This window comes from Centroberyx gerrardi, chromosome 20 (genome assembly GCF_048128805.1).
Source record: "Centroberyx gerrardi isolate f3 chromosome 20, fCenGer3.hap1.cur.20231027, whole genome shotgun sequence".
Classification (NCBI taxonomy): Eukaryota; Metazoa; Chordata; class Actinopteri; order Beryciformes; family Berycidae; genus Centroberyx; species Centroberyx gerrardi.
In genome coordinates this window covers 10,876,408-10,895,595 of record NC_136016.1, presented here as the reverse complement: position 1 = coordinate 10,895,595, position 19,188 = coordinate 10,876,408, and the positions used below count along the sequence as shown (strand labels likewise).

The 19,188-nt window shown below is 44.9% G+C and overlaps 1 protein-coding gene across 2 annotated transcripts; it reads left to right on the top strand.

Annotated features, from left to right (window-relative positions):
• The first annotated feature begins 953 nt into the window (after positions 1-953).
• Positions 954-19,186, top strand: LOC139913751 (neurabin-2-like). 2 transcript variants are annotated; one of them, XM_071901878.2, is made up of 11 exons: positions 954-1,018; positions 1,275-2,787; positions 9,989-10,121; positions 11,611-11,731; positions 12,533-12,637; positions 14,070-14,202; positions 15,603-15,755; positions 15,872-15,925; positions 16,156-16,385; positions 16,473-16,569; positions 17,714-19,186. In XM_071901878.2, the coding sequence occupies exons 2-11, from the start codon at positions 1,393-1,395 to the stop codon at positions 17,762-17,764; spliced, it is 2,472 nt and encodes an 823-aa protein (XP_071757979.1). In that variant the 5' UTR covers positions 954-1,018; positions 1,275-1,392; the 3' UTR covers positions 17,765-19,186. The 2 variants fall into 2 exon arrangements, with proteins under 2 accessions (XP_071757979.1, XP_071757980.1); XM_071901879.2 differs by having other exon boundaries at positions 967-1,042.
• Positions 19,187-19,188: the final 2 nt, after the last annotated feature.

Sequence of the window (19,188 nt, the reverse complement as noted above, 5' to 3'; positions counted from 1 at the left end):
GAAACCGAGAGAAGGCGTGGGTAGAGTCAGCACTCTCACCAAAAAGGGAATAATTTGTCTATCACATAATGCTAATATTATTACAATGTATCAGCAAATGCAGAATGCAGGAAGTGACAATGTGGCCTACAAATAACGGATGTGTTATTGGCCAAAGGGCTTTGACGTGACTTGCTGTTACTGGGTCCTAACGCTAGTCATGTTTAGGCAGCCTCTTCAGTCTGTTAGCCCAGGGGCTCCCAAACTTGTCAAGGACCCTATAGATCCGCATCAGTCCAGGGACACACATTTCATAAGATTTTGGCCCAAAGAACCCCACCTAAGAAGATTTTTATGATTAGGGTTATGATTAGGTTATGATTTAGGATGGAATTGCACTACTCCAGATGGGGAGGGAGCAGTGAAACCTCTGATCAAAACAGTTACCCTAATACATTGTTTCATTGCGCTAACCTGTAGAGAGTGAACTGATAGTGAAGTATATTATTCCTCATTATGCTGGGGGCCCCCCCCGGAACTCCCTCAAGGACCCCTGGAGGCCCCGGACCCCACTTTGAGAACCCCTGGGTGACTACAGCTTGCTCAATTTATACACAGGGTTTGACATTAGCTATTAAACATTAGACATAGCTATATTTAAAATGTATTTAAATCCTGATCATGAAAAAACACATCAAATGACTATAATAGATCATCTATTATAAATGAAATATGTAGCAGCACTACACCTAGGCTAATTATATTTAGTATCTGAAAGTGTAGTCCGCTCAGCTAACCATTATGGCCTAATTTAGAATCGTATGTCAGCTAACCATAATAATTTACATTCGTATGTAGCAGTCGCCCACAGAACAGGCTGTCATTACTCTAAATGTAGAAGACTGAACTAGGACCAGCACTAGGACCCAGCGGCTCCCTCCTCCATGCAGCACACTGCCTGTACGAGAGGAGGACCAGAAATCTGCAGTTCACAGAATGAAGAGATCAAAATGATGCTGTCTGTAAAAAGGGATTAAACGTAAGCAATCTGTCGTCAGTTGTGGTAAATCCGTGGCTCATTACTTACTGTTCCAGTTTTCTGCGCTAATGTTTTCATGACTAGTGCAGTTATCTGTGTTTTTTGAGCGTTAGGTTTGCATTGTTGTAATTGCAAGCGAGCTAATGACAGATGCATCGTGCTCACTTTCTCCATTGCATTGGACTAGAATTGCAGCGGATGCAAGCGGCCTATAAAACGATCTGTTGTTTTTGTTTCTCTCCATCTGCTGGTCTAGTCTGGGCGCCACCTCGCTAGGATCGACTGCTGGTGGATAATACCGATTTGCACAGCCACCGGGAGAAGAGAAAGGAGACATGCCGTCGCTGAGCATCCGTTGCGACGCTTGACTGACCATGATGAAGACCGAATCCACATCCAAGAGCACCGGCTCTGGCTCTACGCTCAGGAGCCCATCCCCGCACAGAAACGCGTACGAGGCGGGGATGCAGGCCCTGAAGCCCGTTAAAGACAATGCTGCCAATGGAGACTTGCAGGAGGGCCCTCGAGGGCGCAGGTACGGCTCCAACGTGCACCGTATTAAAAACATGTTTCAGCAGATGCAGACCACATCCCCAGCCGAGGCCGAGGGAGAGGAGAACCCCAGCTGCGCCGACAAATCGGTGCGCCTCTCCCTCCCCCGAGCCGGCAGCCTGAACGAGAACGTGGACCACAGCGCGCTGCTGAAGCTGGGATCCACGGTGTCGGAGCGCGTGAACAAGTTCGACCCCAAAGCGGAGAACGGCCACCAGCGGGCCTCGTCGCCCAGCTACTCCAAGCTGCAGGAAACCCGCCGCATCTTCGAGCAGCAGCAGGAGAGGCAGGAGAAGCTGGCCACCACCAGGGTGCTGCTGAAGACCGACAAGGCCTCGGGCTTCCAGGACGGCAGGCTGGACGTGGTGGCTCGCTTCAACGGCAGCACCGAGTCGCTGGACAGCCTGGACACCAGCGAGGCCGTGTCGCCCACGGTCAGCCAGCTCAGCGCTGTGTTTGAACGGGCAGCCGAGCTCCGAAACAACCTCCATCGCCTCTCCTCCACCCCGCCGCTCCCCTCCCGGGGGGTCAGCGCTAAGGTGGGCGTGTTGAACTCCAAAATCATCACCAAGAGGGTGAGGCCCGTTCCAACGAGCAGCCAGGATGAAGACATCCGCAGTCAGAGGGACCAAGAGGGGCATCCCAGGGTCTCCAGGGGGAAGTTGCCTCCCTCATCTGAAAGCCTGAATGGGGGTCAAAATTGGGACCAGAGTGGCCCAGCTGCTGAACTCTCCAGTACTGTAGTAGAACCAAAAGAGCAGAGGGAAAAGACAGTTTCAGATGCAGGTGTGGAGGCCAAAGCAGAGGTGAAACCCGAGGAGTGTTCTGGGGACAAGGAGCCTAGCAGCCCATCACTGCAAGGTGGCGTCCACGTCTCTCTGGAGAACGGGGGCGCCACTGCGGAGAAGGAGCGCGGAAGCTCTCCAAAGGGCACCGGCAGTGAGATGGGCAGGCAGGAAGGAGAGATGGGAGCCGCTAAGGATGCGGAGGAGGAGGAGAGGACTCTAAAAGAGGACCAGTCGGGGCGCGAGTCTGTGGATATCAGTAGCTACAGCGCGGTGGGGGAGGACTTTGGTGGGAGCCAGGTGGACGAGGAGGAAGAGGAGGAGGATGACCGCTACGAGCCCGAGTCCAGCTGCGTGGAGATCACTGGGCTGCCTGCGGAGGAGGAGCCGCCCCCCTCCAGGAAGATCCGCTTCAGCACCGAGCCCATCAAGGTGAGAAAATATGCAGTGGAGAGACAGATTATTCTGGAGCCTGAGCATGTTCCCAACAGTTCTACCTGAAACACACTGCCGATATTGCATTAACATAATGAAGATGCTCTCTTTCAGTCCGCTGATCATTACATGCCCTCAGAGCCTTGATTCATTAGGCAGAGGTGTTCATTTGAGTGAATTCTAATTATATCATTATAAGATTCAGATGTGTATTTTTTTTATCCTGTGTGTGTGTGTGTGTGTGTGTGTGTGTATGTATGTATCTAAATGCCTGTTTAAGGGGTGAGTGGGAAAGATTGCGATCGCTGTACTTGACCGCATCAAGTGTATCCACCACCATGCTATAGTCATAAGCAATACTAATGTCAGCTGTTTTTATCCAGCTCCCTCCATGTTTTTGCTGATTTCAGAATAATGCTGACTACATTTTGATTTGACCCTGTTTCAGCACGGGTCTCTGCACTCCACCAACACCCTCCCTCCACAGTAGCAGCGTTTCTAGCCAGTTGCCAATGGATGGGCCTGCATTCCTACTGTGCAGCTGACATGGCCCTGAAAGAGCCGCTGTGTAGATACTTATCTGAAATGCAATGGGAGCTGCCTCTGTAAATAATTGTTAGGGGGGAGGAACAAAGAGGGCTGGATAATTAGTCCGGTTTTGCTATTGTGAGAAGGGGATACTCTGCTTTGGCCAGCTGAAGGTCAGCGGACAGCTTATGGGGTGCTGGGTGATGTGCATGGCCAGATGAGGAATGAGACTGTTTTTTTGTTGCGTGGTGTGTTTGTGTGCTTGAGAGAGAGAGAGAGAGGGAGAGACAAAGCGAGGGAGGGAGGGAGGGAGGGAGGGAGAAGGAGAGATAAACAGAGCGAAAGAGTCAGAGAGAGAGAGCCGGAGGAAGTGAGAGAAAATGATCGTGATATCCCTTCATGGGCCAGCGAGATGAGAGCGAAGAGAGGAGGAGGAAGGAGGAGGTAGAGTTGATTTAAAGTGTCTCTCAGTGTCTGGGGAGGGGGTGTGTAATGATCCGGAGAAGAGCATCAGATCCTCTGCAGCTCAGGCTCACTGCGCCGCTCTGCCTTCAGGTCTCGGGCATGGAGAGACTGTGCCAGCCAAAGTGGGTCCTGACACTGTACATCACACGCACTCCCTCATGCAGCAAGCCATCTCAGTGACTAAGAGTTCCCGGCCTGTATCATGACCATTCAAGTCGAAAGTTACTCTTGCTCGCTCCTCATTGCGCTGCACATTGGCCCGCAGTGCGTATCTTTTGCAACCCAGATGCTATCAGGAGAATTATTTCCGTTCGATGCAATTGTAAAAGCAAAGACAGATTATTTGCCATATTGCTTTTCCCCCCATTAGATCAAAACTGGAGCAATAAGTGTTAAAGTGTGTGATGAAGAAGACATAACTCACAGGCCTTTATAAAGAGCAGCGTTTGCTTGTGACCCTGCAGCGATCATCAGAGAATAACCTCCCTCTGAGTCCTTCACACTGTATCAGTGTATCCTTTGTTATGGAGATTGATGCGGGGATGGATGAGAGTAAAGAGGGGGGGGGGGGTGCGAGGTCAAATGGGAGGGCCTTTATTATGTAGCTCAAATGTCATGCTACTGTACGACGCCAGCTCTTAAGTCACACAGTGTCACTTGCTTTCTCTCCCAAACAGGAAGTGCCCGTGCCTGGCCATTTTTAGCGCATATTTTCCCCTCTGTGTAACTGCTCGGCTTTCGGCCACAGCTGAGGCTTGTTGTGGCGATGGCGGTTGGAAGTCTGTGGCAAATGTATCTTTCTTTGCGCTCCTTTCACACTGAGCAGCACCCCTCTCTCTCTCTCTCTCCCTCTCCCTTTCTCTCCTCTCCTCTCAAACTGGCACAAATAGCATTGCTGCTCGGAGTCGAGTTCACACTACCCGCTTTGTTTGCTCCTCCTAACACCCTCTTTCTCTCACTCCTTCTCTTCTTTGCTCTCTCTCTCTCCCTCTTCTCTCCCTCGCTCTTTGTCACCAGTCTGTTAGTAAAAATAGCAGCATTGTTATCGTCACAGACTTGCCTCGCTTTTTAAGGCTGCCTCCTTGTTGAACACAGGAAGCTGCCTCTCATGTCTTATTTATTTGTTTGGTGTGTTTGTTTTGGCTTCGCTCTGTATTACTCTGTTTTTGTATCAGTGCGCTGTGTTTCATAACTCTCCTCTAGTCTCCTGGCACATCGTGATTTTCAATTATTTATCCTATTGTTGGAAGAGATTTTCCCAAAAAAGCGGAAGATAATATAAGATAATCTCTGCCGGATTTGCGAACCAGAAATAATCAAAATTTTCAGAAATCACCTGGCTCACTCGTCACCTGGCCTCCTCTTACACACTTTAATTTTCTCTCTCTCTCCCTCTGTCTCACCCTCTGTCTCACCCTTTCTCGTGGGCTTCTGCTGCCTACGCAACTCTTAAAACAACAGTGCTGCCAGCCTAGTCAAAGAACACCTATGATTTTCTTTTCCGCTATATCATTAGGACAAACAAAGGCTGCTCTAATGTTCTAATAAACCGAGGCTATTGAATATTGACCAATGACGCATCATGTAGAAGGAGGAATTTTTAAGAATGTCGCCACAAATCCCCGTATAACCTTTGGCGGTTCGTGTTTGCAGCTCAGGTCAGCCGATGAGGGATTGCCCAGCAGAGGTAATGCATCACCATATGTCAAGGTATCCTGAAACTGTCTATTACTTTCAGCCATATTTCATGCATTAGGGAAGGGAATGGGGGGGTGGTGGTGGTGGTGGTGGTGGGAGACCAGACAGATTACCAGCAAGGTCACTCTGCCCCACTTCTCAGTCCTGCAGTGGTGGTGGGCTGAAGCGTTTACGTGATCTGCCCACTCAGGTTGCTGCGACAAGCCAGGTTACGTAATGTCTCACTCATAATGTCTGAGTGCTGTTTTCTGTTGGTCTGACCCGCTGTCATCTTGTCAAGCCAAATAAAATACAGACGCAGACGCTACTTCCGGTGGTCTGTTCCTTGGGTCTTGCAGCATCTTCTTCCGCATGCACATACATATGTAGCGTTACTCAGCCTGCCGTTGCTGACCTTATTCTCATGCTGCTGCGTCTGTCCCCAGGGTCAGCGCTAAGCTTAAACCACTGCTGACCAAGCCTGGCCTGCCAAAACAGACGTGCTCTGGCGCTATGCAACCGTTACTATGACAAAGCCACCATATCCATTTTGTTGGCTGGGGAAGGCTGGTCCAGAGAGATGGCAGCCAGGGCCACATCCCAATTTTGTGCCTAAGTGCTGCGTGTTGCACATCTGGGATCTGGATTAACCCCTAATTTTAGGAGGATTTGGATGCAATTACCTGCCACTTCTGGCCTGGCCCTGTTGTAACCTGTGGTGGTTGGTAAAGCAATTAATGGTGTTGTTACTGGAGTTTAAGGGAAAAACTGCAGTGATGACGGCTTCTGTATGTCTTTATATGCTTAACCAGCAGACAGTTTGATTAAGCATCACACAAGCATTCTGAAACTAATACGCTATATCTCAGAATAGTGGCTTAATTGCAGCAGATATTGAGGACAATGAGCCACTCAAAGACTGGAGGAGCAGTCATTTCACAGATCTAACATTATGCGTGGTAATTCAGTTAATTCAGGAAAATCCCCACTGGCAAAGAAGGAGACGAGCAGTGAAATTGGAACAAACTTGCATGCCAACAACCTTCAGTTAAAATAATAGCAAGAACAGCATGGGCCAGGAAAATGATGGAAAGTTGGGTGCTATGCGGAGAGACAGAGTGGAAACACTACTATTTCTGTTGTGAAAAACCAAAGGCACCACCTCCACACATCCTATTGGCCGAATCCAAAATTAGATCTGTTTTTGGAGAGTCAAGAAGGAAAGGAACACGGCAGCTGACAGGCTGCTGCGGGCGGTGGGGGGGGGGGGGTTGGGGGGATACTAGCAGCTCGCTAGTTACCATACTGCCACCAGTGTGTTACCCAACCACATCCCAGCCAGAGGGCCATCATGATGGACCCACACTGCAGGAGAGCAGAGGCCTCCACACCAACTCTGTCATTTAGCCATCTCTCTGTCACGGCAACTGCATTGTAAAAATGGTGGTTGTCACATACTGCCTGTTTTTAATACCGTTTACAATCCCAAGTGGGTGCTCTTTATAGACACAAACACAAGCTGTTAGCTGGTGAGCCACTGTAGCTAGCTGCCCACAGAGCTTTTGTAGGACATCCCAGGCGGCTGGTAGCAGAGGGAGGGAGGAAGGGAGTTTCCTGGCCATCTGTTAGCTACTCTGACCTACTATCTGCCACAACTGGAGCAGCGACCTCCTCCAGCCCGGCCCAGCCCAGCCCCCCCGCTTTAATCCCAATGTTTGTCTTCCAAAGGGGAAAGGCGCATGGCTGTCACCGACTGCCAGCCACCTCACCCTTTCGACGAGTTCATCTCCTACTCTATATGCTTAGGCCTACAGTGCGAAGGGAGGGGGGGGCTCATGCAGGATCCCATTAGTCTGTCTGCTCTGCATGGGATCATCCCACGTGAGGAGGGAGACAATCTTCCTGCGGAAATGAAAGTGTTGATGCTGTGTCAGTGAGTGCACGACTGTAGCCTACATCGCAGCACCGGCCCTGAACATACTGCAGGTCACGACACACGGTCCGATCGTAGCCGTTTTCCCAGTGCCACGTTTAACGCTACTGAACCTCGTTTGATCTTCTGAGGTAGTGTGGGCGTAAAATGAGGGCACCAAGAGCCACCAGCTGTGGCCTCTTGATCTTTAAACTCAAGGAGTGAAGTGCTGCCACGTGAGAGCAGCACAGTGGAAAGACCGGCTTGCAGTGTGCTGTTGTTGTTCTATCCACTGTTACTTAGTAGCCATAGGAGGCACACAGTGTATTTTGTGTGTCTGTAATCCACATGCTGCTAATCCGTCTAAATACAAAGGTAACCTAAATCAGAAGCCATTAGAGCTGTACCAATGCTAGCTGTCAGCTGCGGCGGGGTTAGGGTCAGTTCACTTTAAGTTCACTCAACTCAAAATGGAAACTGAAACTGCAGTTCACATAATAATGACAGAGGTCAATAATTTGATATAACAAGGTTTGGTATGGTAGAATATTTTTGTTTGACCCCAGTCTAGCTCTGAAGCAGCAAGAGGTCCAGAGCAGGCTTGAGTCCATTAATATATAAGATGTGTCATCACTTGTATGAATGCACAGTGGTGGGAGTGGTTTGGCTCAAGGCCATAACATTTTGAACCCCTCTATTCTGTATGGGTAAGGAAAGCTTAAATGTAGGAGCAGAAGCTTATACAGTGTTCAATGATGCATGAAAATACAATGATACTGTATAAATCTGGCAGGGGAGGGGTGGGTTAAATTGCAAAGGCACTGTCAAAACTGACAAGTACTTTACTGTGGGGTTGCTAGGGCGACGGGGCCCATGTGACTGGATGGCAGCATTGAAGCAACGAGATGCTACTTTGTAACGCAGATGGACACAAACTAAAGGGCAGAAAGAGAGAGAGAGAAAGAGAGAGATATATGCAAGGAATAAACAAAGTCAGAACAGATTCAGGAACAAAATGCTAAAATGCTGCAGCAGAGGCAGCAATGGATTATGGGGAGAAGAATGTAGAAATGAAATGAAAGAAATCAAAGAATGTGTGTGTGAGAGCGAAGAAGGTCCAGCAATGAATTAGAGCGTGGCTAGTGGAGCACACAAGGTGGTGCATGCATAATCACTTTGGAAGACTAAGAGTGAGGCTTTTAAGATTCAGCTAACTGTGTGTGTGTGTGTGTGTGTGTGTGTGTGTGTGTGTGTGTGTGTATATGAGTGTGTGTGTGTGTGTATGTGAGCGCGAGTGTGTGTGAGGCCTGTGAGCAGCAGCTGCAGAAGGCCTCCATTAGCATGCTGGAGGTGGTTATGTAAACTGTCATGCTGTCGGACCAGAGCGAATGTGGGAAGCCGGGCCCTGAAACGGGCCTCTATCTTCACGAGAGCAACTTCAGTGGTTGTGATTGATTTTCCCACTGTGTTACATTACCGCTGTGAGATGATACAGCGTGGAGTCTCTGAGGAAATGTTGTGGCTGTTTCATTTGAAATGGTCGATAAGTTTCAATTGCATTATGTCTGCATTAACAGTGCTGGTCACTTATTATCTTACCATTATCCACCTATCCAGTTCTCCCATCTCGGCCGCTCACTTCTCCACTACTTCTGATTGGTTGGTGATAAGCTGCATTCACTTCTGTAATCTCAAGAATTTTGCTTATCCTTGTATCCCTAAGTACATAACACATAAACCTGCTACTATGATGATCACCTGCACTGGTGTCAAAAGCATGATGATAGAAATTCGACGTGGATTGGATTTTTAATTTTGACTCCTCCAATGAGTACATTGTATCCACTTTCACATTTGTATCAGCTTAAGTAGATAAATGTTTTGGGAAATGCATTGAAATACTGTACTAAAACGCATTCAAAATATGAATTGTGAATGCACAGATATTCTAAAATGCACTGTGAAGTGTAGTTTGCAGTGAAAATGCATTGAATCACCTGTATTAAAGTAACATATCTGCAACATTTTCATATAAATAAATGCGCATTTTGCTACTAAGTGGTTCAGCCTATACCCAGTTCCTGAAACCCTACATTTGCTGTTCTGTTCACAGCTGGTGTTGCGTCGGTCCTTCTAGGGAAAGATCCTCTGCTGCACAGGAAGCGATAACTTTTATGTTTCCGGCAGCAGCACCAGTGATTTGTTTAGAGTAAATAAAAGAAAAACCGGGTAGTCAGCCACCATGGCTGAACAGACCGAAAAACAAACTCCATTAACAGAAAAGACGCCGCAGTACTGGGCTCACTATTTGACTGACATGTAGTTTCTAGGAAGTGCAGTGCAAAAACACTACAGCGGTGATTGCTTATCACCAAAGATGGCACCAAAAAACAAACACAAAACAAAGATCTCCCAGATTATCACTTTGACAAGGAAAGTCCAACAACTGTGTACAACTGTAAAATAAAGTGTAAGCGTTTAGAAAGTGTAAACAATGAAGTATAAGAAAGTGTAAAAATGTATTTCATCAAATTGCCTCAAGTCTGAGGTTCAAACAGTTGTGATTCCACTGTGCTGTAACTCTGTCTGATCCAGTGTCTCTGTTCCTCTCTACAGGTTTTTGCCACCTATCCCAATGAGGACTACGACAGGCGCAATGAAGATGTGGATCCCATGGCAGCATCTGCTGAGTACGAGCTGGAGAAGAGGGTGGAGAGGCTGGACCTGTTCCCCGTGGAGCTAGAGAAAGGTGCTGAACCCTGCCCCCCCCCCCCCCCCCCCCCCCCCCCCACACACACACACACACACACACACACGCACACACCACACACCTCTTCCCAGGACTTCTCTATACTTGTCAAAATTCTGGCTGTACAAAGCTGTATTCAAAAGACCTGGGTCTAATCATATTTGCAAATAATTCTCAGCATTTATTTGAACCTGCTTGGGGCACCAGATGGGTGGATTGCATCACATTGGGAGATACAGTGAGTACAAGACGGTTTGCACGATCACAGAAAAGTATTTGAAAGTCAATCTGGTATATGTGATTAACCTCTTACGCAACACTATCAGAATCGCACTCATGCAGTAATCTTCACTCAATCTGGCAAACCATGCAGGTTAAAGCAAGAATTATTTGCAAATACCATTTGTCCCCAGTCTGATGTCTGCACCAAGATTTTACCTTGGTTTTTTTCCTTTCCTTTCCTTTCATGCTCTCTTTGAAGCCAGATATAAAAAAAAAAAAAACCCTGAATTTCATAATGGTGTGAAAAGGCCTTCAATGTTCAGCGGCCACCTTCTCCCCACCCCCACTCTCCATGGTTTCCACAAGGCAAAGAAAGTGCAAGGGTGCAAGTTTTCCTTCCATCTCCCTCCCCAGTGAGCCACACTTACAGCATCCCTTCAACATTACGGTGCATTAATATATTCATAAAAAACTATATGTAGAGTTGTGTGTACAGGGCATGTTAAACAGGATACCCTATGTGACTGTGTTCGGTATAAATGATGCGGCACTGTGTATGTTCTGTACATGTCCTGATATACATGGTATTATTACCTATACATTGTACCAGTTCATCTTGTTGTCAAAACAAGGAATTAAAATGGAGCATTATTTAATCTGCACCTCCCTTACTGAGCTGGCATTATTTGCTAATGAACATTTGTGGGACAGTCTAGAGTTCAGTGTTTTTCAGATTTCCATGAACACTTCATCGTCCCACACAAGCTGCATCCCTGTGTGGGCTGGATTTTAAAAAAAAAGGCTCCACTTTACTATTTCTGGGATTTCTGTACAGACAGTAGTCATATATGAAGATATTCATTCCAAAATGATACCAAAAAATTACACCCCCTCTTCTTTTAACCCATTTGATGTAATTTTGACCACAAACATGTTAGTACTGCACAAGGATAAGGATGGTGTTTGGGATTAATACTTTGACCATAATAAAGTATCTTAAGTAAGAAAACTTCTGGCACTGCATTTATTAATAAAAGTGTTAATCCCAACATGGATGGACATGGAATCAAAGCCAAAGGTAAACTGACCAGCCACTACTACAAAACATATAGTGGCAACACTGCGTCAGCCCATGCAGTCCCGTGCTTGACTCACAGTGACAGGACAGTGTAACAAATAACACTGACTGATGCATGTTTATGACGTTTTATCATGGATTATAATGACGGTGTGTATTTTGGTTTGGTTTTCCCCCATTCCCTGTCAGATGGCGATGGCCTGGGCATCAGTATCATCGGGATGGGCGCAGGGGCCGACATGGGCCTGGAGAAGCTGGGCATCTTCGTTAAGACGGTCACAGATGGAGGGGCAGCGCATAGGGATGGCAGGTATGTCAGTTCATGTTAAATTCACTTGCTATGGAGCATCATGGCGGCTCAGTTGGTTAAGGCACATACCATGCAACCGAGACGTCCTGGGTTCAAATCTGGCCTGGGACCTTTGTCGCATGTCACCCCCTCCTCTCTCTCTCTCCCAGTCTTTCTTGTCTCTCTCCACTGTCCGATAAAGGCAAAAAATGCCCAAAAAGAATCTTAAAAAATCAGTTAGTTTAAGAAGTGATTTTCTTTAAAATTCAAATATTGAAAAACGTTTGCCCTATCCAATCAATAAAGACATTATCGAGAGTGAATGCCAAGTCATAAGGCAGTTAGTTGCAGCTGCAGTTTGTATCTGAATTGATTGAAGTACAACCCTACCATCAGACACACCAGTGAAGTAACATTATCAAAGACCAAGTAATGTACAGTTATGTTAGCATTAGCAAGTACCCGTTCATATAGAATCACTTTTTTTTTGATTCAAATAGATTTTGAGCCGTAAATGCCATTCTGTCAAACTGAATGGTTCCTTAAGGCCCTTTATTGTTTTGTTTTGTAACCCAGGTGTCAACCTGAGCTAAGCTGAGCAGTTGTAGTTTTGTCTCCAGGAATGGATACTTGACTGGTTCGCTAGCTCATTTTCATTCCTGGCAAATGCAAATAGTTCTTGCTGCCAAGAACGAGGGCTTCTAAATGGAGGTGGGCTTGTGTGGGCTGATGCACTGAAGGTATCGAGATGATGACCAAATACCACTGCTGGGCCACTGGCCTAAATCCTGTCCTCTTCATCTCCTAACTGTTGCCCCCCAGGATCCAGGTGAACGATCTGATCGTGGAGGTGGATGGGACCAGTCTGGTGGGAGTCACCCAGAGCTTCGCTGCCTCCGTACTCAGGAACACCTCAGGAACTGTCAAGTAAGAATAAAACATTCATGATTTTATTGCCATGACATTGAGAGTATTTTCTTGTTTTTTTTCTCTCTTGTGTACACTCGCGTTAACAGCAAAGCCATTTAAAAACACAGCAAAGCCATTTAAAAACGCAAAGCATTCAATTCCAATGTAGCTCTTAAATGAACATTTTTATAACTGCCATTTTACAGCACCCTTGGGCTAGCTGTTTGCCTTAGCTGTGACCATGGCATTTGTTTTGTTTCACTATTTGATGCCATAGCTTGCTATGACATCCGATATTCTAGCTTGAAGAGACAGTTTCCTCTTGTTATACACCCACAGCCGGTTTTACATGCAAGACTGACTTTCACCACATCCTGCCCATTCAGATCACCACTGACTGTAGATTCACATCTCCAGTCAAACAGGGTCATGATTATACCCTTCAATATTGAAAAGCTCCTTTTGGAGACATAGTGAATCAGATCCAAAGATTCCACAGTAGAGCCACAGAAAACATGGTTATCAGCAGCAGACATAGTCGGCATCAAAGGTATCATTTTGAAATGCCAGGAGGCTATTTGTAGCCCAGCTCTATGGAGTTTTGGTGGAGCTGACTGTTCCCTATATGCTCCTTTGTCATCCAGACTCATTCATAATTCAGGGTTTAGTGGTCAGCTCTGTTGGGGTAATTGTTAGTGTTGTGTGACTTGTCGAAGATCAGAGCCCTTCATAGATAGCTCATGTATTATGGATCCACTGCAGAGATGGGGAAGGGCACTAGAGCTCAGGCCTATTCATAAAAATGTCAGCCAGACAAATAGACTGGGGCAGGAAGTGTGTTTGTGAACATTTAATTACCCGTTAGTGCCTGGGAAATTGAAAGGCTACAGTGGCCGGCTTAACAGCCGACCGTGGCTTCGTCATGATTCACTCTGTTTTTCCCCCTGTATGGTTGCCATGGAGGTTTTAATTAGACAGAGATTTGTGAGCCTCAATCGGTAAACATATAACCTAATGTAACGCATTGTACAATGAGCCAAAAGAGAGACGCAGTTGAGGCTTTGATTTTAATCATAGAAGAGCCCAACTCCATAGAGACTGCCTTTGTTCAGCTCCAAACAGGAAGCCATTTTCAGTCGTCAGAGAGCCAGCACATTCCATACCGCACGAATACATTACACTATAACAACTGCAGATGACTGTATACATTGTAGTATATGTGTTTTGGTCCTGAAGGAGTCAGTGTGCATGTTCCTCACTGGTCAAAAGAGACAAGACTATCAGAGTCATCAGAGAACTGGCATACTCTATTTAGCATGCACATATTTTACTGTATCTAAACAAGGACTGTTTCAGTTCAGTTAGCCCCCCTGAACATGTTTTGGGTTTAGCACTGTGTCAGTATTGTGTTGATCCTACCTGAGCTGGACTGCTGGGTGTCTGAGTGCAGGTTCCTCATTGGGCGAGAGAAGCCGGGCGAGCAGAGCGAGGTGGCCCAGCTCATCCAGCAGACCCTGGAGCAGGAACGCTGGCAGAGAGAGATGATGGAGCAGCGCTACAACCAGTATATGGACGAACAAGAGGTTAGTCTGTATGTTCAGGACTCGTATGTGTAAAGCTTCTGGTCTAGGATCCAGTGCCAGTTGACAAAATCGCTGATTTGTCAGTCTGGATTCAGTAGTAGGACATTTTCTGAGAGTGCACAGTGTAAAAGGGAGGGTGGAATGGCTACTAATCCACCGCCCTCCCTCCTCTACACACACACACACACACACACACACACACACACACACAGACCAATCACATTAACACAGACGTTTTAGAATTGAATGGAATATTCAGTAAAAACACAGTATGTGTTGTTTACAGCTCAATGTTGTGCATGGCCCTAACATATTCTAGGATAGGGGTTATATTCCAAGTGGGAACCTATGGTTAAACAAAAGAAAATACAACAACAAAAAAACAACAACCCTGAATGCACTTCAAGGTAATTCAAGGTCCTTTGGATGTAAGAAATTTGACTGCAGAAAGAAAGTTTGAAAACCACTGCCAACCCATTCAGGCATAAATTACTGCCTTCAAATGGAAAACAAGCTTTTTTTTTGCATTCATCGGTTGCCTCTGTGTGTGTGCCTATTTCCCCTTTAGGATTATGACATTTGTGCCAGTACCATCTTTAACAGAAGTGACCCTCTCTGGCAAACAGCTACACTGTTGTATCCAGCATCCGGTATCAGCATAATCAAATGATAAGCTCAGCTCAAAAACGAGGGCAGAATAGGATGAGTCAAATTCCTTTCACAATATTAATCTGTGTGTCACATTTGGCTACTTTCTCCCTCAGTTGTGAGGTTCTGCAAACAGACTCTGAAGCCACTACTAGTTTCATTATGGTAACAAAGAGGAAGTTGCACCCATTCAAGGAAGGGTGATGGTGGGTGGTTCTTGAAAAGCATTAGGGTGTTCCATGGAAAAAACAAATCCTCCGCTGCTGAGCTTTGCACCACCTAGTGTCCGTTTGGTGTCACATCAACACCAGATACAACATGGGAGCACACAACACGTGATTGCCTGCGAGCTTGGTGATTTTAAAAAAAAAAAAAAAAAAAAGGAAGAAAAAAAAACACTTTCAAAAGAAGTGTGAAGGCCTGTGTGGGCTGCGATGCGTAGCTCGTTTAACTCAGTATATGGCTGTTGTATCTGCAAACTGAAGTGCCTTGGTTTGCTTCTTTTGAAAAAAGAGTTAACCTTGGTAGCTAAAGAGCGCCGATCCAGCATAACACTCAGAGAAGTGCTCCTGCTGCATTGATCTGTGTATATCTTCTTCATGTTGTGTGAGTTTCAAAGTCACTTGTAAGGTGCCACCTCTGGATTTAAAGCACTCTTGCACATTATTCTTTTTTATTACCATAACTGACAACCTGTCCAACCAGCATGCAAATGAACCATTCCAAATCCACTGCTCCTCTCACCCTTGCAGACTGGTGAATATGGCACAGATGAGGAGGAGGATGAGGACGAGGAGGTCAGTCCTTCCTATCCCAGTGCCATCGAGGTGTTTGACCTGGCGGAGAACGAGGACATGTCGCCCCTGGAGACGGACCCTGAGAAACTCGCCCATAAGTACAAGGAGGTGAGCGGAGATTGGCTTAATTAGAACACTCCCTGTCTAATCACAGCTCCTTTCTTCTGATGTGGCTAATATTAAGATCTGTATTTAAAATTGTAATATCTCTCTCTCCGATGAAGCTCCAAATAAAGCATGCTGTGACCCAGGCTGAGATCCAACAGCTGAAAAGAAAGGTTAGTTGTTCTTGTTTATTCAGAGACAAATGAAGATGATATTTAATTATAGCCTACGGTAACATCAGTTAATACCGGGCACTACAGTATAAACTTGTATTAAGAGCATAAGGGATCGGAGGTGTGTGCCTGTATACATCGATGTGTATTTGTGTATAACTGAATCATCCAGAGTCGTACGATATGATCTTTGCGTTTATTGAAATGGATGCTTCCCCCTGTCTTCTCAGCTGCACCATGCGGAGCAGGAGAAGCAGCGCTGGCGTATGGATAAGGCCCAGCTGGAGCAGACCCTGCAGGAGAACAAAGAGCGCATGGAGAAGCTAGAGGGATACTGGATGGAGGCTCAGAGCCTGTGCCAGGCTGTGGACGAGCACCTGAAGGAGACGCAGGCCCAGTATCAGGCCCTGGAGCGCAAGTACAGCAAAGCCAAGCGCCTGATCAAGGAATATCAGCAGAAGTAAGACGTCTTAAATGCATTGTCCCAAGAGTTCACAGGTTTGTGGTGTGTATCAGGTTTGGGACGATGATCTGCTTCCTTTTACAGGGAGATTGAGTACCTGAAGAAGGAGACCCAACGTTGTGCACAAGATGGGGCTGAGGCCTCCCTTCTCAAAGAAGAGTCTGGGCAACTCCAAGAACAGGTAATGTACTAGTATTTTTTACCATAGGGGATAAAAGCCTGGGACCAGAAAGTTTGCAAACACTTTACATAGAAAAATATGAATTAAAAATAAAAGAATGTGCTGTGAGAATGCTTGTACCTCCATGCATGCTTTACAACATTTGACTTTTATGAGTCAGGTGAGCTGAGTGTGATATAGCAAAGTGGCAAAGAAAAGCATTACGTCAAAAAGGGGATTTGGGCGACATTTTATTTGGAGCTTTAACCTTTTCAGTACACCATGTTTAACTAGAAGCTTACTGGGTCTCAATAGTTTCATGATAACGTTGACAGGTGTATGTGTGTGATTAACATCCTTTTTTCTACAAGCCTAATATTTATTCTAGCATATTGTTACCCATATCATACAGGGTTGTGGCATTAGAATAAGGCACATATCGAAGATGATAAATTAGACTTACTCGTGTTATCAATCAATAGACTATTATGGCCTATAATTAATATAAAGTTAATATAATTTAACTTAATTATACTAACCATGGCCATACTTTTCCCTGACACGGCTAAATAAAACACATGACTTTCTAGAAACAATTCACATGCTCAAATATCTGACCTGCTTCAGATTTGAGATACATACACATAAAAAAAGAGCTCTTACTGTACTATGCTATTACAACGATATTGTCTTTGGAAGCTGTGTTATACATTGTCAAGTAGCCTAATAAATGTACAGTAACAGATTTTGTATAATTCTAAATGAAGTTAATAACAAATAAGGAATTGATCTTTTTAATTGGTGTTTGATTCTGCACCATATACAGAAAGGAAGTATTCAAAGGTAGATTGATTCTGCACCATGATATAATATATACATGGTTAAAAACCAAAATATATCCCATGGTTATGTAGTTGTCTAGTACTGTAAGCACAGTTATGGAATACATTGCATACCAACACATAAATCATAGTATACCACGAACCTTAAAATATCACATTCCATCTGTTTGTATGAAACTGTCAGATCTGTGGTGTGTAGTTTTTGTCAGTGTGTAATTCCAGGCTGAGTTTGATGTTTGTATGTATATATTTTCCACATCACACACAAAATCAGCGCAAATCAAACAATGTCATAACTGCATTTCACTTTGTCTCATCACCAGGTGGCCGACCTGGAGTGCAGGGTTGAGGAGCTGAAATCTGAACCTTTATAAAAGCCTTTATCCTTTTATGTATCTCTGAAAGCAGAACTTCACTAGATGAAGGAGAAGATAGTGTTATTGTACTTGCAGTGAACCGCAGGGTATTCCTTGTCTCAAACTTAAGCTTGGTTTCTGGTCGCATACTGTATATGTATCCTCAGGCTTTGTATTTCTGCATACAGCCTCTTAACCCTTTTAACCATGTTTTTCTGTTAACACTTAATAACTGGGAAAGTGAAGAACAGTTTTATCATCACAAACACAGACAGAAGATCCTCTGTTGAGCTCTCGGTGTACTGTTCCTTTTGATTTTCAAAGTTCAGTATTTAATCCCTTAATTTGTGTTTTGTGAATTAGAGACCAGGCTATTGCTTTTAATTGCCAAAAACAAATTCCTTTCTTATTTTGCCTAGTTTTGTGAACTTTTCTTTTTCTGATTTTGTACAGATGTGATACTGTATGTGGTTTATCAAGCAAAGTTTGGTTTGTATAAATTTTTAATATGTGTATAACATTTAACATAATATAAACTAATGAGATTGAGGATCAGTGTATAATTTATGTGATGATGTGTAAATTGGAAGGAGATTGCACTGAAGAAGACATCAGCAACAAGGTGCTTCACTGGAATGGAAGAAAAAAACACAAGAGAAGAGTCTGAACAGTAACCCAACCTTTGTAGTGGTCTTGTCACTTAATCTTCAGAACCACCTGCTGCCTACCTTTCAGAGCTGTTTGTGTATTTTTTACACATAGACTCATTAATGAGCAAACAATCCTCCGGTTTCAACCCCTCACTTGTATCTAATTTTCAAAAAGGACCAGAGGAACAAGCCTCCACAACTGCTGTGCCACAAATGAAAATGGATCTCTTTTCCCTCAAAATGGATGTTGTCAAGGATTTGTGTAACTGGTATTAGTTAGGACTACTGATATGAGAAACATAACTGGACTTGGGTGGTTAGAAAAGTCCTTACCAGCAGCAAGTTATAGATTTGAAAATCTAGTGTCTCTAACCAGCAGCTGCACTTGACACCCTGTGTGTAGCACATGGAAAACACTGCCAGGTTTACACCTGTTTCAATTCACGCACAGTTTAAGTGAACTTGAGTCTACTTGTGTCAACTGTCATACCAGTATGTTTGTATAGTTCAGATAAGACTGAAATATTTTAATTTTGCTTAATGTTTATAATATAGCCAAGGTGGAAACATGAGCTAACAGGACAAAAACTGACAAAAGCAATGCAAACGGTTCAATAGACAAAGGTATACTGTATCTTGTAAAAAGTAGATCTGGATGACTACAAAAACAAAATTATGATTAATGAATTGAAAAAAAAAATAACAGGCATGATTGAGTATTTTCATAATATTAAGGCTTGTACAGTGCACATGCTTTGCATTGTATGTTTTGTGGAATAAATGGTCAACAGT

What these genes read in the sequence shown, in the direction of transcription:
- LOC139913751 (XM_071901878.2), top strand. Translation starts at nt 1,393, where the DNA reads ATGATGAAGACCGAATCCACATCCAAGAGCACCGGCTCTGGCTCTACG. An exon ending in CCCCGTGGAGCTAGAGAAAG is followed by an intron (nt 10,122 to 11,610) that starts GTGCTGAACCCT and finishes ATTCCCTGTCAG; the next exon opens with ATGGCGATGGCCTGGGCATC. An exon ending in AACACCTCAGGAACTGTCAA is followed by an intron (nt 12,638 to 14,069) that starts GTAAGAATAAAA and finishes GTCTGAGTGCAG; the next exon opens with GTTCCTCATTGGGCGAGAGA.